General features: G+C 44.0%; 2 protein-coding genes across 4 annotated transcripts; one reads left to right on the top strand and one right to left on the bottom strand.

Moving 5' to 3' along the window:
- The first annotated feature begins 1,052 nt into the window (after positions 1–1,052).
- LOC124006428 (complement C1q tumor necrosis factor-related protein 5-like) lies at positions 1,053–7,962 on the top strand. Of its 3 annotated transcripts, XM_046316438.1 has the most exons (4): positions 1,055–1,210; positions 3,321–4,267; positions 6,412–6,653; positions 6,775–7,962. In XM_046316438.1, the coding sequence occupies exons 2-4, from the start codon at positions 4,224–4,226 to the stop codon at positions 7,308–7,310; spliced, it is 822 nt and encodes a 273-aa protein (XP_046172394.1). In that variant the 5' UTR covers positions 1,055–1,210; positions 3,321–4,223; the 3' UTR covers positions 7,311–7,962. The 3 variants fall into 3 exon arrangements, with proteins under 3 accessions (XP_046172396.1, XP_046172394.1, XP_046172395.1); XM_046316440.1 differs by lacking the exon at positions 3,321–4,267 and having other exon boundaries at positions 1,053–1,210; positions 6,409–6,653; XM_046316439.1 differs by lacking the exon at positions 3,321–4,267.
- Positions 7,963–16,012: 8,050 nt separating this feature from the next.
- On the bottom strand, positions 16,013–19,883 carry LOC124005282 (E3 ubiquitin-protein ligase RNF26-like). Its single transcript, XM_046314397.1, has 2 exons — positions 19,818–19,883; positions 16,013–18,952 (listed from the first exon to the last, which is right to left on the bottom strand). Exons 1-2 carry the CDS (start codon positions 19,853–19,855, stop codon positions 17,932–17,934), a joined length of 1,059 nt encoding a protein of 352 aa, XP_046170353.1. The 5' UTR covers positions 19,856–19,883; the 3' UTR covers positions 16,013–17,931.
- Positions 19,884–21,431: the final 1,548 nt, after the last annotated feature.

The following is a 21,431-nucleotide window of genomic DNA, read 5'->3' as shown; positions in this document are numbered from 1 at the left end:
ATTCTCGTTCCTCATTTCTCAACCTCTCCCTCACTCTCGTTCCTCATTTCTCAACCTCTCCCTCATTCTCGTTCCTCATTTCTCAACCTCTCACTCATTCTCGTTCCTCATTTCTCAACCTCTCCCTCACTCTCGTTCCTCATTTCTCAACCTCTCACTCACTCTCGTTCCTCATTTCTCAACCTCTCCCTCACTCTCGTTCCTCATTTCTCAACCTCTCCCTCACTCTCGTTCCTCATTTCTCAACCTCTCCCTCACTCTCGTTCCTCATTACTCAACCTCTCCCTCATTCTCGTTCCTCATTTCTCAACCTCTCACTCATTCTCGTTCCTCATTTCTCAACCTCTCCCTCACTCTCGTTCCTCATTTCTCAACCTCTCCCTCACTCTCGTTCCTCATTTCTCAACCTCTCCCTCATTCTCGTTCCTCATTTCTCAACCTCTCACTCATTCTCGTTCCTCATTTCTCAACCCCTCACTCATTCTCATTTCTCAACCTCTCCCTCACTCTCGTTCCTCATTTCTCAACCTCTCCCTCACTCTCGTTCCTCATTTCTCAACCTCTCCCTCATTCTCGTTCCTCATTTCTCAACCTCTCACTCATTCTCGTTCCTCATTTCTCAACCTCTCCCTCACTCTCGTTCCTCATTTCTCAACCTCTCCCTCACTCTTGTTTGATCCTGATCTTTTTTATTGAAGACTTATTTTCCCCTTTATTATTTGCGCTGGCGAGACTTCAAATATTTCCCTCATACTCGAACGGTCTTTTCCTCTCTCTCTCTCCCTCTCTCTCTCTCTCTCTCATTCTCTCTCTCTCTCATTCTCTCTCTCTCTCTCTCATTCTCTCTCTCTCTCTCTCTCTCTCTCTCTCTCTCTCTCTCTCTCTCTCTCTCTCTCTCTCTCTCTCTCTCTCTCTCTCTCTCTCTCTCATTCTCTCTCTCTCTCTCTCTCATTCTCTCTCTCTCTCATTCTCTCTCTCTCTCATTCTCTCTCTCTCTCTCTCTCTCTCTCTCTCTCTCTCTCTCTCTCTCTCTCTCTCTCATTCTCTCTCTCCCACCCTCCCTTTCTAATTTGCTTTTATTACCGTTTCCTTTCAAGTCAGAGTTCTCCTTTTTTCCCCCCAGACTCTTTGGCTAAAGCATAACTTTGACTGTTTTCACTTCAGCACAAGGCAAAGACTGCAGCTCCTGAGGACTTTTGGACGTTAACTGGTAAACTTTATTTTCACATGATTCCTGATTGAAAATAGTTGTATATATTCACTGTCTGCTGTGAGTAGGTGTGGTTCCACATTATCTACAATAAGGAAAAATATCTATCTACAATCTTTTGCTGCTACTCAAACAGTCAGTAAAGGAATGGAGGAATTTATGTTTCACAGGCAACTCATTTTGTTTTGCAAATGCATTGATGAATTCCTGTGTAATTGGAATATACAGTGGGGAGAACAAGTATTTGATACACTGACGATTTTGCAGGTTTTCCTACTTACAAAGCATGTAGAGGTCTGTAATTTTTATCATAGGTACACTTCAACTGTGAGTGACGGAATCTAAAACAAAAATCCAGAAAATCTCATTGTATGATTTTTAAGTAATTAATTTGCATTTTATTGCATGACACAAGTATTTGATCACCTACCAATCAGTAATAATTTAATTTTTCTTTAAGAAGCCCTCCTGTTCTCCACCCATTACCTGTATTAACTGCACCTGTTTGAACTTGTTAACTGTATAAAAGACACCTGTCCACAGACTCACTCAAACAGACTCCAACCTCTCCACAATGGCCAAGACCAGAGAGCTGTGTAAGGACATCAGGGATATAATTGTAGACCTGCACAAGGATGGGATGGGCAACAGGCCAATAGGCAAGCAGCTTGGTGAGAAGGCAACAACTTTTGGCGCAATTATTAGAAAATGGAAGAAGTTCAAGATGACGGTCAATCACCCTCGGTCTGGGGCTCCATGCAAGATCTCACCTCGCGGGGCATCAATGATCATCAGGAAGGTGAGGGATCAGCCCAGAACTACACGACAGGACCTGGTCAATGACCTGAAGAGAGCTGGGACCACAGTCTCAGAGAAAACCATTAGTAACACACTGCGCCGTCATTAATTAAAATCCTGCAGTGCACGCAAGGTCCCCCTGTTCAAGCCAGCGCATGTCCAGGCCCGTCTGAAGTTTGCCAATGACCATCTGGATTGTCCAGAGGAAGAATGGGAGAAGGTCATGTGGTCTGATGAGACAAAAATAGAGCTTTTTGGTCTAAACTCCACCTGCCGTGTTTGGAGGAAGAAGAAGGATGTGTACAACCCCAAGAACCTCATCCCAACCGTGAAGCATGGAGGTGGAAACATCATTCTTTGGGGATGCTTTTCTGCAAAGGGGACAGGACGACTGCACCGTATTGAGGGGAGGAAGGATGGGCCATGTATCTTGAGACCTTGGCCAACAACCTACTTCCCTCAGTAAGAGCATTGAAGATGGGTCGTGGCTGGGTCTTCCAGCATGACAACGACCCGAAACACACAGCCAGGGCAACTAAGGAGTGGCTCCGCAAGAAGCATCTCAAGGTCCTGGAGTGGCCTAGCCAGTCTCCAGACCTGAACCCAATAGAGAATCTTTGGTGGGAGCTAAAAGTCCGTATTGCCCAGCGACAGCCTCGAAACCTGAAGGATCTGGAAAAGGTCTGTATGGAGGAGTGGGCCAAAATCCCTGCTGCAGTGTGTGCAAGAACTACAGGAAACATATGATCTCTGTAATTGCAAACAAAGGTTTCAGTACCAAATATTAAGTTCTGCTTTTCTGATGTACAAATACTTATGTCATGCAATAAAATGCAAATGAATGACTTAAAAATCATGCAATGTGACTTTCTGGATTTTTGTTTTAGATTCCGGCTCTCACAGTTGAAGTGTACCTATGATAAAACATTACAGACCTCTACATGCTTTGTAAGTAGGAAAACCTGTAAAATCGTCAGTGTATCAAATACTTGTTCTCCCCACTGTACATGTTTTATTAAAGTAACAAATAGTATCCTATTCAAATAGTATACATTTTTTCTAACCGGTCGTAGAGCTGCTGCTATCCTCATCAGAAACGTGCTATACTGTGATTCTTTATGATACTGCCAACATCCCTTCTGTTATTGGATGATTAGTAGCTCAGAAAGTTGCAACAATACATACTGAGGTATTATTGTATTTTGCATATTGTATTCCCACAAAAAAAGGGACTTTGTGGTCAATATAGGGATACAGTGGTCTGCAGCTTCTCAGATTCCAGTGTTTATCCTGTCTGTCTGTTCTTCCTCAGAATGCTGACACGTCTTTCGGCTAGTTTCTCCACAGGCCAGACCTCTGTGCTCGGAACAGGTCTTTAAATGCTGTCATAAAGAATACAGCAGCTGTGGCCGAAATATACCACTGACTCACGACGGCTGCACTGAGCTGAAAATAACCTGGAAGACAGGATTTCATATTATCTGGCCTTAAAGTTGCTTGTAGTGAGCACATTACAGGCTGGAAGTCCTTACTCGAAGATAGTTTTATTAAATGTCTAAAACGGACGTTTGAATATGGGTATATTCTGTGGTAGTAATTTTACATTTTCAACGTGAGCATTCTTTTGTGTGATCAAGTTGCACAGTTCTCTGCTACATGGTTCACTCTTGCTATCAGGAAATGGATTGTGAAGTGCTCTGGAGACATGCCCTGCCGTTCCCCGTGTCTGTTTTCTCAGGCCTTGTGAGACCCGTCCTGTGATGCAGTCCCATGGTAGCCAACCGTGTCCGTCTGTAGACATGCTGTCAGTTGCTCACATCTGCCTCCTCTCTCCCAGCACTGCTAAAGGAGGGGGCGGAGACACTCTGTCCCTCACTTCAAAACCCTCAGGCTTACTCACACACAGACGACACAGACAGACACAGACACGATCCCGAACTCACACCAAAGGAAAGCAGGGATTAACACTGAGCTTTTGTTTTGAACAAATAATGATTGCTTCCATTCTGGCACTGCTGCTCTCGTTAACATTTAATGTGAAACAGCTGTTTTAAAAAGAAGTCTACTGACGCCAACAGATATTTAACAGCATCACATTTCAGTAATTTAGCATACGCTCTCATCCAGACCAGTAGTGCGTGAATACATTTTCCTATTGTTTTTCCATACTGGTCCCCATGGGAATCGAACCCACAACTCTGGCGTTGCAAGCATCATGCTCTACCAACTACCAACTGAGCCACACGGGACTTATATAGGGTATGGTCATAATCTTATTGCCCTTATAGCCTTTTAAAAGTATGATGCCTGTCAGCCATGCAGTGCATTCGGAAGAAATTCAGACCCCTTCACTTTTTTCAACATTTTGTTCCGTTACAGCCTTTTTCTAAAATGAATTAAATAAAAATAAATCCTCAATCTACACACAATACCCCGTAATGACAAAGTGAAACATATGTTTGAATTATTTGCTAATAATTTAAAAAATACCTTATTTACATAAGTATTTAGACCCTTTGCAATGAGACTTGAAATTAAGCAATTGTTGTAAATTCAATTGATTGCACATGATTTGGAAAGGCACACACAGGTCTATATAAGGTCCCACAGTTGACAGTACAAGTCAGAGCAAAAACCAAGCCATGAAGTTGAAGGAATTGTCCGTAGAGCTCCAAGACAGCATTGTGTCGAGGGACAGATCTGGGGAAGGGTACCAAAAAATGTCTGCTTCATTGAAGGTCCCCAAGAACACAGTGGCCTCCATCATTCTTAAATGGAAGAAGTTTGGAACCACCACGACTTCCTTGAGCTAGCCGCTCGAGCGAGCATTCAATGAGCAATCAAGGGAAAAAGGCCTTGGTCAGGGAGGTGACCAAGAACCTGATGGTCACTCTGACAGAGTTCCAGAGTTCCTCTGTGGAGATGGGAGAACCTGCCAGAAGGACAACCATCTCTATAGCACTCCACCAATCAGGCCTTTATGGAAGAGTGGCCAGACGGAAGCTATTCATTAAACTGCACGACAGCCCGCTTGGAGTGTGCCAAAAGGCATCTAAAGACTCTCAGACCATGAGAAACACGATTGTCTGGTCTGATGAAATCAAGCGTGAACTCTTTGGCCTGAATGCCAAGCCTCACATCTGGAGGAAAACTGGCACCATCCCTACGGTGACACATCATGCTGTGGGGATGTTTTTCAGTGGCAGGGACTGGGAGACTAGTCAGGATAGAAGAAAAGGTGAACAGAGGAAAGTATAGAGAGATACTTGATGAAAACATGCTCCAGAGCGCTCATGAACACAATGACCCTAAGCACACAGCCAAAACAACACAAGAGTGGTTCTGGACAAGTTTCTGAATGTCCTTGAGTGGCTCAGCTAGAGCCTGATCTCCCCGGAGAGACCTGAGAATAGCTGTGCAGCGATACTCCCCATCCAACCTGACAATGCTTGAGAGGATCTGCAGAGAAGAATGTAAGAAACTCCCCAAATACAGATGTGCCAAGCTTGTAGCGTCACACAAGAAGATTCGAGGCTGTAATCGCTGCCAAAGGTGCTTCAACAAAGTACTGAGTAAAGGGTCTGAATACCAATGTGATATTTCAGTTTATTTTTAATATTGTTGCCCAGATTTCTAAAAACCTGTTTTTGCATTATTGTCTGTAGACTTATACAAAATAAAACCAGATTTAATCCATTTTAAAATACGGATGGAATGTAACAAAATGTGGAAAGTCAAGGGGTCTGAATACTTTCCGAATGCACTGTAGGTACTGTGTATGCTCTTGTTAACTGTACCGGGGGGCCTATACTCTCAAAGGTTTGTGTCCGTGGTATGAGGCGTCTTATGTTATTTTTAGATGGTTATTCCAGTTCCGTCACTCCCTCTCCCCAGTTGCATGATTTCCCCTGGTCATCTGACTCCTCCTCTTAGCTGTGTCCAGTTGAGTGAGAGTCCAAGACCTTTCTCTACACATGTGACCAATGGGAAAGGAGTTGAACGTCTGTATTCACACTACACAAGTCAGTGTAGTCAATAATGTATGTCAATAAGAAAAAGTGATTCAGTCTTTAATATATGACAGCCGTTACACTACATTACAGGTTATTTTTCTGCTATCATTTCATGTCATAATTCATGTCATAATAAGGATATTTCCATTGATTTCAGCACATAGCATTTATGGGTTCAATAGTTTGTGTAATTAGGTTTCCTTGTGATTATGTAACCCTTGCACTGTTGTGCATCTCATAACATCTTCAGAACAAATCAATGAACACCATAGCTATTTATAATCTCACAGATGAAACACTGAGGATCCCCTGGAGAAGTCATTTCTGGAGAATAGAATATTTTTAATTCCTTCATGTTGACAGAGAATGTTTCCCTCCTCTACATAGTAGCATTGAAATGACATCACTCCAGCTGTGGCCCCTCCTCCTCCTCCTCCTCCCTGTTCTACTGGTCAACTTCTCCAGCCAACTAGACGACAACAAGATCCCGCCCAGTCTGTGTACGGGACAACCAGGTATCCCAGGTACTCCTGGGGTGCACGGTAGTGCTGGCCAACCAGGAAGAGATGGGAGGGATGGGCGTGATTCTGTCCCTGGGGAGAAGGGAGAGAAGGGAGGCAGGGGAGAGACAGGTACAGTGCACCATACTTTCTACTATATAGATCCATGAGTCTTCCCCTGGTTCAATTGATTCAATTGTTATTGTATGAACAGTAGTAACAGCATTGTGTTTTTACCCTCTTCTCCCTAAAGGCGAGTCAGGCTTTAGAGGCCTCACTGGAGATCAGGGGAACCCTGGAGATAAAGGAGACAGGGGGCAGTCGGGGGAGTGCGCCGTTGCTCCCAAATCAGCCTTCAGCGCCAAGTTGTCCGAGGGCCGCACCATGCCCGTGGCGGCGGAAGACGCTGTGCGCTTTGACAAGGTAACGCTAAACGAGCAGGGCGACTTCAACGCGGAAACAGGACGCTTCACCTGCAAAGTGCCCGGCGTCTACTACTTTGCGGTCCACGCCACCGTCTACCGGGCCAGCCTGCAGTTTGACCTGATGAAGAACGGTCTCACAATGGCGTCCTACTTCCAGTTCTATGGGAACTGGCCCAAGCCAGCATCTTTGTCCGGAGGCTCGCTGCTGCACCTCATCCCGGGCGACCAGGTGTGGGTGCAGATGGCATTGGGAGAGTACAGTGGTTTCTACTCCAGCTCTAAGACTGACAGCACTTTCACTGGCTTCCTGGTGTACTCGGACTGGAAAAACTCTGCTGTCTTCGCCAAGGGCGAAGTGGTATAGACATTGCGTGGACCAAGTCTGGTGTTGTGGCTGGAGGGGATCCTCCCCCAGAAAATATTTGAAAACGTTAAACTAATTTACTGTCCTTCTACATGATTCATGGCCTCTCTAGAAGGTTATTAGAAAACTCTGGTTATTGCATAAACACATAAAGGTTACAGAAATAGCAGTAGGCTATGGCACATACCATACTGATGAGTTGTGTCGATGAATCAAGTGAACTGTAGTGCTTTCAGTTGTGCTTCAGGTTAGCCATTTGACTGCTGCTGTGCAATGGTGAATCGTTTTTACAGACTTTCTGACGGTGGCCCTACATGTATCATTGTTTTTTTGCCTTTACAAACAAGGATGGCCTATGGGGTTTAAATGAGACATGTTGGCTCCTGCATTTGGCAGGAATTGTGAAAATAAGAAGGTTGTTGTGGTGGAGGTGTAACGAGGATTCAATAAGGCATCAAACATGTTTGTGAGCTATTTAGGGCTTCCAACCGTGACATCACTTACTTGATGTCATGAAACTTAGCCTAGTACTTTGTGCAAAAAAAATGAATTGAAAAGAATTCAAACTGAAGCCCTAAAATACTTTCCACAATCTTTTAATTTAAGTCTGTGCAACCTTCACTTATGTCACAAATAAAAAATGTAACTTTCATGACTGGCTTTAATACCTAATACTCTGATCAGGTAAGTACATTTATGACAACACAAAAAAACAAGGACCAACAACTGAGATGACATCAGTTACTAGGTGCTCAACAAGGACAATATGCCTGATTCCACGTTAGATATAGCTAGATTAATTATTTAATGACAAGCTGACAGCTATATTCTTTTCTCTTTCTAAGATTTATTTTTTACTATCCAAGAAGACCCCCCCAAAAGTGAAAAGAGTATCAAGCGTGGAGTATTTTCCACTGGGGCCCTTGTTGAATTCAGTCTAATGACATCACCAAACATGGGCTCCTCTCTTAAAGCAGAACTCACAGTAGGCAGAACTAGTGCCACAGCCACCCCACCAGCATTGTTTAAGGCGAGGAGATGTCGCGCAGAATGCTGGGGGGGGGGGTGCAATGACGTCCGAGGGGGAAAAACAGTGTGCTTTTGATTTCAGTAACTTCTTTGTTGTTGTTATATTGTAAATGGGGGAGGCTGTTTCACCATTGGGGATCTAAACTTCAAAGTACATTGACAGACTCTTAGCTACAGACAGACAGTTGACCTTTGCACTGACTGTTAAACATTCTCACTCTGAGACAAGGAACTCACATTCTCCCCTTCGCCTCAAACTCTTGGACAAAATGATGTTCCCAAAATACACTTGAATGTTTTTTGCCCTGAAGAGATGAGGGGATGTAGAGTTAATCAATCTTCCCCTCGCTATTCACATCCCTCTTTTCTATTCGTTCAGGCCCTGTAAATCTCTCCCCCTCTCTCCCTGACGGAAAGACTGCCAAACAGGGATGAAGGAGACAGTGATGTCATTCATTGACATAGCAAGCATGGGTGAGTGTCTAGAGGAGGGAAGTCAGAGAACATGACGAGCAAAGGAACAGACTTTGAAACTCTTTGCCTGAGTTTCCTCCCTGTCTTAAGAGCATTTCAAATACAAAATATACTGTATCACAACACATTCAGATCTTGTGTCTTAACCTTTATGAAGCTAAATCTATTGCCTGCCTGGGGTTAATGATAGAGTGTGGTAAGAGTAACGCATTACTAAAAGGGTGAGAAAAAAGATATATGGTGAGGGGAGCCACTTTGTCCACAAGATGGCAGTGTTGTATCACCACAACACACCAGTGCCTCATTCAAACCGATTTTTGCCCATTCCTTGGTCGCTGGAGCAAACATCTGTTACCAAGTGCCTCAAATATAAGAATTCACATGTAATTTGTGAGCCAATTTATCTTGGTAGAATATAATAACAGATAACAGCTGTACAAACAGTCTGTATGGGTTAATGTGCCCTGCTGGTTATCACAACAGTAGCTAAACGTTTAAATGAATAAAACAGATATCAACTTATGGACCACTTCCATTTCCCTCATCCAGCCAGCCCAGCTCCAGCCCATAAACTCTCCTCTCATTAAATGTTTATTCAACGTGTCCTCTCCTTGTTTCTGGTTCTACTTTTAATCGATCACAAAGTGAAGATTGCTACTGGATTTTGGAGCAGTCCATGGCCCTACTGTGTCGGCGTGGGCATTGAGAGAGCTTTTTCAATTGTTCCCATTGGCTCAGGAACTATGGAATGTGTGTACTGCATAACGGGTAAGATAAACTGAAGCAGAGAGAGGCCTACACTCACACTTTCTTTTAGAGCTAGGCCCTGGGCCAAGTGCGTACGCCTGTCTCCAGTGTGAACAAGATGACCTCTAGGACAGGTCACGTCCATTGGTGCTGCACTCAGAAACGGGAATGAGTAGGGAACTATTTCCATTTTCTCTCGGATATGTTTCGACCATAAAATTGTGTGCACCCCTCTTTATGTTCTCTACCACTTCGTCTGTCACTGAACCCTGGACATTGTATGTCATCGCCAAATAGCATCCCGTTGATGCGAACCACGATTTGTTTGCCATTCTGACAGACAAAAATCCTGTTCTCAGATATGCCTTTGCTGACATCTATGCACATCCCTCTGTCAAGGAACAGTAGAATGTGTAATGTTTCCTTTGGTCACGTGACGGTGTCTTCTTAGTGATTGTCACCGGAGTCAAATACCTAACCTCAAAGACTTGGCCCAACGTCAGCGGCACTGAACACTGGTCCAATGTGGCCTTACAATCCTCAAAACATATTTGATCGCTCCACGGGATCTCTCGTAATGTTTTTACAGAATTGACAGTATAGCACTTCTACTGGTATGTACTGTTAAAGGAGTAGTAAGAGCTGATTTGGGAGGTCAAACTACATGGCCTCGTCACTAAAGAATATAGACTTCATTGTCCCTCACATTAATGCTCTCGGGGACAACGTCCAAGCAACTTTGCACAGCCATTGAGGAGTGGGACAACATTCCACAGGCCACAATTAACAGCCAACTCTATGCGAAGGCGATGTGTGGCGCTGCATGAGGCAAATGGTGGCCACAGCAGATACTGACTGGTTTTCTGATCCACGCGCCTACCTTAAAAAAAAAGAAGCTATCTTTGACCAACAGATGCATATCTATATTCCCAGTCAAGTGAAATCCATAGATTAAGGTTTAGTGAATGTATTTCTGAGTGATTGAGTGATTTCCTTGTATGCACTGTAACTTTGAAATTGTTCCATGTTGCGTTTATGTTTTTGTTCAGTGTAGTTTCGGAATTCCAACTGGAACCGGATAAGGCTTGTATGATTATGTGGCTTGCTTCTAAAACATCTATCAGTATATTGCTTCAGAGTTGTCTGTGAGGAGTGATGTTCCGTCATAGAATCTACTTGCATGCCTTTTTCTACTGCTCAGAGACCTGCCAATAGACCTGCAACAACGAGAGCTTCACATCAGCACGGTAAGAGTGCTCTGGAGAGCAGACAATACTGTATGTACAGGTAACTACCAAAATAAAGGAAACACCAACACAGAGTGTCTTAATAGGGCGTTGGGCCGCCACGAGCCGCTTCGATGCGCCTTGGCATAGATTCTACACGTGTCTGGAACTCTATTGGAGGGATGCGACACCATTCTTCGACAAGAAGTTCCATCATTTGGTGTTCTGTTGATGGTGGTGGAAATACTGTCTCAGGCTCCGCTCCAGAATCTCCTACTAGGTGTTCAATTGGGTTGGGGTCTGACGACCCGGGCATATGGTTTACATCCTCTTCATGCTCATCAAACCATTCAGTGACCACTCGTGCCCTGTGAATGGGGGCGTTGTCATCCTGGAGGAGACCACTCTCATCGGGATATAAATGATTCACAATACAGTGTAGGTTGAAGGTGATCACTCAGAATGGCTGTGTATTTATTGGGGTTTCCCTTGCCCTCTGCTTGAGTGGACCTATTCCATGCCAGAAAAATGTGTTTGCTGACGTGCAAGAGCTTGATTAGACGTATGCTTCTTACCTACGCCTCCGAAGCCCCAAGGAACAGGAGACCCAGATTCTATCTCAAAGTCATGGTATAGTATTAATAATTACCCAACTCTGAATTTCTTAGCATCTAAACAGAAAAAGAATATTACAGAAAATAGCTTTGTATGGTATTTGAGAAGGTCTATACTGTATATCATGCAAAGGCACTAAAACTGCCATGTAGGCCTAATCTAGTTGAGAGAAAATATGCTCTCCTCTACATACAACGACATAAACATTGAATGGAGACTGATGAGAGATAATGCTTAATGTGGTATTGGATGGGATTCCTAGGGGTGTTCACTTCACCCATCGCCAGGGGTATAAGGAACGGGAACAACCCCAAGACGAACCTCGGGGCAGTGGAAAAAGCCACGGTAAACCCTCTTGTCTGCGGCTGTCAATGCTCAATGCAACACAGTACACTTCAAAGTAACTTGCTGGTTCCGTAATCAAAACACTTATCCAAGATAGGGTCACTCATGATCGTAAAGAAATGGATCCAACGGAATCTCCGGTGTCTCTCCACAGCGGCCATTTGCGTTGACAGCAGTTTACATAGGTCAGATGTCATAATGCGGATCATGTCATCAAACTGTACGCTATAGTGGATGACGCAATGGAAACAGTCAGAAAACTATACCGGGATAGCACTGTTTTCCTTTGTTATTGTCTCAAGTAGATCATGCTCACGCACAGACATCAGTTTAACATCTAGTTTTGATTAACATTTGGTTGACTTGTCAACTAACATGAAAAAATGAACAGTTTTCATGTTGATTCAATAGTGTCTTCGCATAGAGTTTTTGGTTGAAATGACGTGGAAATAACATTGATTCAACCAGTTTTCCCCAGTGGGGCTGGTCAGATTGACCAAAGCTTTTGGATTCTTTTTAAATTATCAAGGTCCCTCAAACGTTTTCCATAGGGTTTAATGGTGAAATGTTGAATGACACCAGTATCCTATGCATTGTTTGGTCAGCTGCAATAGAACTGTCAGGAGTAGAGTCGGATCACACATTCGAATACTGTTGACACAACAAAGGCCACTCCACATGTCAAGCCAATGCTAGTTAAGTGTCATCCTACTTGAACCATTGTGAGACTACTTGCGCTCTGTGTCATTGTGAACTTGTTGTCCCTTAAAGTTGTTTCCCCCACATGCAAGCTAGCCCCTAAATCAGGCATTATTACTAGGTGTGTCAGAGGAAAGCCCAAAAGATTGTCAAATACGCCAGTCACCCAAGTCATAGACTGTTCTCTCTGCTACTGCATGGCAAGCAGAAAACCAGTCAGTATCTGGTGTGACCACCATTTGCCTCATGCAGCATGACACATCTCCTTTGAATAGAGTTGATCAGGCTGTTAATTATGGCCTGTGGAACGTTGCCACACTCCTCTTCAATGGCTGTTACGAAGTTGCTGGATTTTGGTGGGAACTGGAACACGCTGTCGTACACATCGATCCAGAGCATCCAAAACAGGCTCAATGGCTGACACATCTGGTGAGGTTGCAGGCAATGGAAAAACTGTGACAATTTCAGTTTCCAGGAATTGTGTACAGGTCCTTGCGACATGGAGCAGTGCATTATCATGCTGAAACATGAGGTGATGGCGGAGGATGAATGGCACGACAATGAGCATCAGGATCTCGTCATGGTATCTCTGTGCATTCAAATTGCCATCAATAAAATGCAGTTGTATTCATTGTCCGTAGCTTATGCCTGCCCATACCATAAACCCCAACGCCACCATGGGACACTCTGTTCACAGCGTTCAGCAAATCCCTCGCCCACACAACGCCATACACACGGTCTGCCATCTGCCCGGTGCAGTTAAAACCGGAATTCATTCATGAAGAGCACACTTGTCAAGCGTGCCAGTGGCCATCGAAGGTTAGCTTTTGCCAACTGAAGTCGTTTACGATGCCCAACTGCAATCAGGTCTAGAGCCTGGTGAGGACGACGAGCATATGCAGATGAGCTTCCCTGAGACGGTTTCTGAAAGCTTGTGCAGAACTTATTCCATTGTGCAAACCCACAGTTTCATCAGCTGTTGGGATGGCTGGTTTCAGACAATCCCGCAGGGGAAGAAGTTGGATGTGGAGGACATGGGCTGCGGCGCCAGTTGGAAGTACTGCCAAATTCGCTAAAATGTTGGAGGCGGCTTATGGTAGAGAAATTAACATTCAATTCTCTGGCAACAGCTCTGGCGGACATTCCTGCAGTCAGCATGCCAATTGCACACTCCCTCAAAACTTGAAACATCTGTGGCATTGTGTTGTGTGATAAAACTGCACATTTTACATTGTTTATATGCTTTTGTATATATAGTGTGGAGTCCCTATTTAGAAGGGACTTTGGGAATTAAGTCCGTGATGTCATAAACCACAAAACTCTAGTGAAGGGAGGAAGGGATTTCCACTTCCTAGAGGAAGTGATTCACAATGTCCAGCAGAGCCCCCTTTCCTGACCCCCTCCTATACCTATCACCCCCAGCTGCTGTTCTTCAGTTTCCCTCTCCTCACAGATGGGGAAGTCTAGGGAAGGGGAAGGTTACTTTCTCCCATTCAGAGATATTATCACCAGGGTTAGCATAATGGCTACATTTATACTGCCTTCAGAAAGTATTCAGACCCCTTCACTTTCCCACATTTTGTTGTTACAGCCTTATTCTAAAATGGATTAAATAATTTTCAATCTACAAACAATATCCCATAATGACAGTGCAAAAACAGGTTTCTTTATGCAAATGTATATATGTAAATATTACATTTACATAAGTGTTCAGACCCTTTACTCAGTACTTTGTTGAAGCACCTTTGGCCTCAAGTCATTTTGGGTATGAGGCAACAAGCATGGCACACTTGTATTTGGGGAGTTTCTCCCATTCTTCTCTACAGATCCTTTCATGCTCTGTCAGGTTGGTTGGGGAGCGTCGCTGCACAGCTATTTTTAGGCCTCTCCAGAGATGTTTGATTGGGCTCTGGCTGGGCCACTCAAGGACATTCAGAGACTTTCCCAAAGCCACTCCTGCGTTGTCTTCGCTGTGTGCATAGGGTCATTGTCCTGTTGGAAGGTGAACCTTCGCCCCAGTCTGAGGTCCTGAGCACTCTGGAGCAGGTTTCATCAATGATCTCTCTGTAGATCTTTCCCTCAATCCTGACTAGTCTCCCAGTACCTGCTGCTGAAAAACATCACAGCATAATGTTGCCACCACCACGCGTCACCGTAGGGATGGTGCCAGGTTTCCTCCAGACGTGACACTTGGCATTCAGTTCAAAGATTTCGATCTTGTTTCTCATGGTCTGAGAGTCTTTAGGTGCCTTTTGGCAAACTGGTCACTACCATAAAGCCTTGATTGATGAAGTGCTGCAGAGATGGGAAAACCTTCCAGAAGGACAACCATCCAGAGGAACTCTGGAGCTCTGTCAGAGTGACCATAAGGTTCTTGGTCACCTCCCTGACCAAAGCCCTTCTCCCCCGATTGCTCATTTTTTCTGGGCGGCCAGCTCTAGGAAGAGTCTTGGGGGTAACAAACTTATTTCATTTAAGAATGATGGAGGGCTACTGTGTTCTACGGGACCTTCAATGCTGCAGACATTTTTTGGTACCCTTCCCCCCTTCGACCTCATGGCTTTGTATTCGCTCTGACATGTACTGTCAACTGTGGGACATTATATAGACAGGTGTGTGCCCTTCCAAATCATGTCCAATTGAATTTACCACAGGTGGACTCCAATCAAGTTGTAGAAATATCTCAAGGATGATCAATGGAAACAGGATGCCCCTGAGCCCAATTTCAAGTCTCATTTCTGGACCCCAGGAAGAGTCGCTGCTGCTTTTGCAACAGCTAATGCCGATCCTAATAAAATACCAAATAGTAAAGAGACTGAATACTTATGTAAGTAACTTATGTAACATTTTTTCATATATACACATTTGCAAAACTGTCTAAAACCCTGTTTTCGCTTTGTATTGTGTGTAGATTGATGGGGGAAATGTTTTAATTAAATCCATTTTAGAATAAGGCTGTAACGTAACAAAATGTGAAAGAAGTCCAGGAGTCCAGAAATTTCTTTCTCTGATACTTTCTGAATGCACTGTATATGGAATCTTCAACATCTCCATTCTACTTGGTTTTCACGACAATCTAGCAGTTTAGTGAACTTCAGAGTGGTGGATCAATATAGACATCTTGGCAATGGTGGCATAGCAATGGAGGGAAATATGGGTTTTAACTCAAAATGTATGTTGGAAACACTGTCCTTTCATCATGGAATTTGACACAACACGTTACCAATGTCTAGTGCGTGTAATGCGAAACCCTTATTTGGGGATTCATTGGTCAAGAGGACCGGAATCAATTACACATTCAACATCAACAAGGAAACAAGTTTATCAACAAGGAAATAATAGCCTTGATTATCTCATATTATGATGAGCAAAATATCCTGTGAAACAGAACTGGCCGTGGTTCTCTTTCTGGTGGATTGTCATCAGGGCCTAGGTTTGCTCACACAAGCTGGTAAACCCAGTCTGTAACAAAAACACAAGTCGATTGACTGCTCTGAACTGGAACGCGAAGTAAACAGTGAAAATACATAAAATAAATGGTTTTCCCACAATAGAAAAAGACAGAAAAACAGTACCAAGATATGTTTGTTTATTGTCTCACAGACATTTGTCATTCACATTAGTGAGTCTGGCCACATTCATAAACCTTTATAAAACAAAATACAGGCTTACAATTAAGTCATTTAGCGGACTCTTATTCAGAGACTTACAGGAACAATAAGGGTTAAGTGCCTTGCTAAAAGGCACAGACAGATTTTTCACCTAGTCAGCTCGGGATTCAAACCAGCTACCTTTCGTGTCCCCCGGATACACAGGTCAGTCTTCCTAGATAAAATAAGCTGTGTGAATGGCCCCATGTGTGGTCTGTGATAAGAGTCCACTGTATCTGTAGATAGGAATGTGACGCAATGAATAAAGGCCTTTGGGGAAACCTGACAGGAAAAGAGGTCAACTCAGAATATAACCTAGGATTTACTCTGGACTAAAATATATGCCCATCTTTTTTCATAGATTAGTATCAATACAATGTCACGTCTCACAGACAATTCATGGGCCCAACTTTTTTCTCCAGATTTTTATCAAGATGTCACATCATAGACAATTGTTGGTTTCATAATTACTATAAAAATAAAGAAAATGGGGCTGTTAAGAAAATGGTTGAAAACTTGAAAATAGTTGGTTTGGACGAGATAAAAGGGATAAAGGGCAAAATTATTGAATGAGTGATTACAGAACCTGTTGAAATAACAGAAATGTTAAGAATTCTAATTGGAACAAAGACATTAGGAAATTATTGTAGGCTACACAATGTCAATGAGACTAAAACAACCACAGAAGGACATCAGTGTGGTTCACGTTCGAGGTTGTCTGTCACAATATTGAAGTCACTCCGTCATGTTTGACCCCCCAAAAAATCTTACGGGCAGAGCCTATCCAAGATGTATTTATGAAACCTTGGTCCAAAAAAAAGGCATATCAAATATGCCTTTTATTGTCACTTAAACAGGCTTTTCTCCAACACTTGCAAACTAATTCAATAACCATTTGCAGTTTGTGTAACATGGCATTTCACAGAGCTTTGATCAATACTTATTTTGAGCAAAGAGAAAAAAAATAGAAACAAGGAATTATGAAGCCATTACTGACTAGGTGGTCATTTTGAACAGCATGTCAATGTTTGATCACAAGACAAAAACATTACAATAACTATAAAGGAGAATATACCTTGTGTGGAGCATAAATTAGGTAGTGTTCATATGTCAGCATAGTGGAAAGAACTGGCTACACTACAGTGATCCAAATGATGGCATAATCATTAGAACAAAACAAACCTGTGTAATATGACAAGACATAGATCTGGTAAATCATTTCTCTTGACACTGATATTTTTTTAGACAACCATAGCTCATGAAAATAACCCCCGATCCCACAATAGAAAATAATTTCACACTTTTTACAGGTCCCTGAATATGAACTGCTTGGAACAATATTGGCTATTGACAAATTGCATTTGAGAGGTTGTCACCATTTAAATCTAAGCATAGGCTACAAAATATGTTCTTACGATAACATTTCGTACTGTACTGACGCCTGCGCTTTAAACTTCCATTGAATGCGTTCAAACTGAACCTATGCTGAATAAAGGAAATTAACTGCTACACAGCAAACATTCCTTTAAGTTCACACACCACATACAGTTTGGAATGACCATGAAGTGTTCAGTAATATGAACAAGCAAGTATAAAAATAAATGTAGGCAAGCACTGCCATGGTTGTCTGAACAAAACACAGGCATCATTTAAGACATCAGCCATGGGCGACAAGCAACTCAAGCACAGTGGACTGGACTTGGATAGCAGTGTGCCTGAGCTGCAATGTACTGCTAGTGTAGATGTAGCCTAAAGTCTCTGCACGTTCGAAACCTGAGATTCAACACGTTAACAATGCAGCGCTCTGGGCCACACGCCCCTCCCTCGTTCGGTCCCTCACAGATACACATCCATGGTATTAAGGATCATATGGCGGCAGAGTGGACAGTTCTGCTGGTAGATGGGCTGGCGCAGCAATATGTTGGTACAGTCCCGACACAAACACAGGTGGCGGCAAGGCAGCAGCACCACTGTCTTAGTACTGTCCTGGCAGATTATGCACTTCTTCCTCTCTTCCTGCTCCTGGAGCAGAGTCAGTAGGCTGTCCTTTGGGGGACCCTTGGAGCTGGTGCCCCCCTCCTCTGAGGAGAGCTTATGTTTCTGTATAGGCCTGTATGTGCCGCTAGAGCTGGGGAATGCTAGGTCCCACAGGTCATCCATTAGCTGGCGAGGCCGAGCAGCGCGTTCAGCGTGTGGTGCAGTGTCTCCTGCCCTACCGTCCGGAAGAGCCCTCTGCTCTCTGTCACTGGGTTCAGGTTGCCTGGCGTGGCCCTCACCCCTCACTCTGATGTTCCTGTAGACTGGTGTTATCGTTTGGTATAGGAGGCTGGCCTGCCGCTGAAGCCTCTGCCACACGCCCCTCCCCAGCATGCAGAGGCGATGGAGCACCCTCTGTAGGACCTGCAGGGTGGGGAAAGAGTTGAAGTAACCGACGGCGTGGCGGGCTCCAAGACGGGTCAGCTCAGGGTTCATGTAGATTGTGGCGGTGACAACAATGGCAGCCGTGAGAATGAGGCCATAAATGTTCAGGAGGAAGACGCTGACGAAAATGTGTCCGAGCAAGCCTAGGAACTCCAGGGCTAGCCTGACGGGAGTCCAGAGTACGACTGAGGTGCCGACCAGGCTGCTGTAGAGGAAGGTGAAGAGTGTGAGGGTGAGCTCCATAGCCTTCTGCAGTGGGTAGGAGACCGCCTCCCACATGCTGACTACAACAGAGTAGACGTTCTGGGTCCCGATGAGCAGCAGGTTGACCACCGTGTTGACCAGGTAGAGCACCAGACTGACTGCAATGCCACAGCCCTCCCACACCTGCTGCAGCAAGCAGAGGCCACACAGCAGCCCACGGTGGAAGAGATCCCTGACATGCAAGAGAACATGTGAGGACAAGTAGCCCACCATTTTGAAACTCTCCAAAATACCTCCCAAGAGCTGCAGCCAGCGCCCTAACATGTTAACTGTCCCCTGGGCCAGAAGTGATACGCTGTCCATCATGGCAACCATACAGAACACAGTGAAGTTCCAGCACTTCACCATTGAGTTGGTCAGTATCATGGGTAGCTTATTCACAAAGTTGATACATGCCGCCAGGAGCCGTATCACTGAATGGACTATTAAGAAATTTAGGTCCAGGAGGAAGAATATGAAATCGAAACATTTCCCAATAGTGCAAAAGACAAGGTTCACCAGACCCATGATACAGCTCTTACTCGAGTTGGTCCACTGTCTTGATCAATTAACTTTGTCTGGCCAGCAAAGGGTACATAGCTAGCTAGATAACGTTAGCTACCTCGTCCTCGGATGCGTTCACTTCTCCTTCGGTTCAATTAGCCAGTTTAGCTAGCTAGCATAACAAAGCTAGCTCTACTAGCGAACATAACTACCTGCCAAACACGTTGGTCGGGCACATTCCAGTTACAATTTGAAATAACCAGCTGTGCAACCGCGTTTGTTTTGGATAAAGGGCGAACATATGCACACACTGTAATCAGCGGATGTTTACTTTCAAACTTGAGCTGGCTATAGTAACTAGCTAGCTCTTCGGTTAGCCGATTAGCTAACAAACTGTTCTTCCTAAATAAATTCCCGTCTTGCGATCACAAAATGTTCCATCTCATCATGCCCCGTCTTCAATAACGTATATCCTTGTGCAAAATCCACCATAATCCAATGCAAGATAAAGGAAGTTGACGACGAAAAGTCACAAAACAGACACGGGCTGTTACCTGTACGGTGGCCGCCATAATGGTTTCGGTTTGGTCATATGATCTTCTCCTCTAACGAATCACGTCCGCGAAGCGTGTTACTCTAAACCTCTTCCTCTTCTTCTTCTATGAGGTTTAACGGCAGTTGGCATCCAATATATTTTGCATTACTTACTAAACCTCTTCCTCTTCATTTTTAAAAATATATTTTTCTTCTTCCTCTTCTTCTTCTTCTTCTATGAGGTTTAACGGCAGTTGGCATCCAATATATTTTGCATTACCGCCACTTACTAGATTGGAGTACAACTCCCTTATACTTTCCTTTAATTAAAAAAACAACAAATGTTTTACATTTTTTAAAATATATTTTTACATACCTTACCATCTAACACTACACTCACAAAAGAATAACACCACCCTACTCCACTATTTAAATATATTTAGGGCCACCGCCTTGATGTTAGTTGAGAACGGTTTGGTGCAGTGGTCTGGGAGGAGGCTGTGCCACCAGAGATACAGGTGTCTTCGCAGCTGGTCATCCACACTGATATGTCTGCCAGACCGGGACCTGGTCCATGGGGCTACATAGCAATGATAGGAGAGACATGTGAGGTTTGGCCCTAGCGTCTCCCGGGTTCCGGGAGGAGGGTTTGGCCGGCAGGGATATTCTTGTCTCATCCCGCACTAGTGACTCCTAGTGACTCCTGTACAGTGTTTCCATTTACATTACGGGCTCTTATCCAGAGGTACAAAGTGCATTCACCTTATGACACCAGTGGAACAACCACTTTACAATAGTGCCAGGTGATTACTTTATCCTATCCTAGGTACAGTGTTTCCTCCGCTTTCCACATTGGTGCGGCTGGCTTCTGGGTTGGATGTGCATTGTGTCAAGAAGCAGTGCGGCTAGGTTGGGTTGTGTTTCGGAGGATGCATGGTTCTCGACTTTTGCCTCTCCCGAGTCCGTACGGGAGTTGCAGCGATGAGACAAGACAGTAACTACTACCAATTGGATACCACGAAATTGGGGAGAAAAAAGGGGTAAAATATTTAAAAAACAAACAAACAAAAAATATATATATATTTAGTCCAACCTCATGCCAACAGCCTGAAAGGATGGGACATCACCACTTAACACACCCTGTAACTCTTCTGATGTCAAGTCTCGCACACCATTTCTATAAATGCTAAAAATCAATTCTTACTGAAACATATATCACTTGTTGGTCTATCCCTCTGTACTGGTACAGATCTACTGCTAACACCACTCCTCTCAAGATCCCTCCCTTTTGACCCATCTTCCTCTACTTTCTTCACTGCCTCAGAATATAACAACTTCTGCACTACTCTAACCCTTGAAACCTCAACCTCCCTCTCTCACACGACAAATTTCTGATCCCCAATCCCCTGGGCACCCCTACAATTAACACATACCACCACTTTCCCCAATGCTACACATTCCTTTGTCTCATGCCCTTCTGCACACTTCTCACACCTAGGAACCTCCCTCCTACACACTGCTGCCAAATGCCCATAAGCTTGACACCTGTAACAACGTAGTGTATTTGACACGAAAGCTTGTAATGGGTAACTTATATATCCTAACATCACTTTGTCGGGCAAAGACTCAACATC

This window comes from Oncorhynchus gorbuscha, linkage group LG19 (genome assembly GCF_021184085.1).
Source record: "Oncorhynchus gorbuscha isolate QuinsamMale2020 ecotype Even-year linkage group LG19, OgorEven_v1.0, whole genome shotgun sequence".
Taxonomy (NCBI): Eukaryota; Metazoa; Chordata; class Actinopteri; order Salmoniformes; family Salmonidae; genus Oncorhynchus; species Oncorhynchus gorbuscha.
This window is presented reverse-complemented; position numbering and strand designations above follow the sequence as displayed.

Excerpts from the sequence above, each read along its gene's own strand:
- LOC124005282 (XM_046314397.1), bottom strand. The coding sequence starts at position 19,855 with ATGACCAAACCGAAACCATTATGGCGGCCACCGTACAG. Across the intron at positions 18,953-19,817 it reads TTATGGCGGCCACCGTACAG|GGATCTCTTCCACCGTGGGC; the intron begins GTAACAGCCCGT and ends CTTGCATGTCAG.
- LOC124006428 (XM_046316438.1), top strand. The coding sequence starts at position 4,224 with ATGCTCTACCAACTACCAACTGAGCCACACGGGACTTATATAGG. Across the intron at positions 4,268-6,411 it reads CCACACGGGACTTATATAGG|CATTGAAATGACATCACTCC; the intron begins GTATGGTCATAA and ends TCTACATAGTAG. Across the intron at positions 6,654-6,774 it reads GGGAGGCAGGGGAGAGACAG|GCGAGTCAGGCTTTAGAGGC; the intron begins GTACAGTGCACC and ends TTCTCCCTAAAG.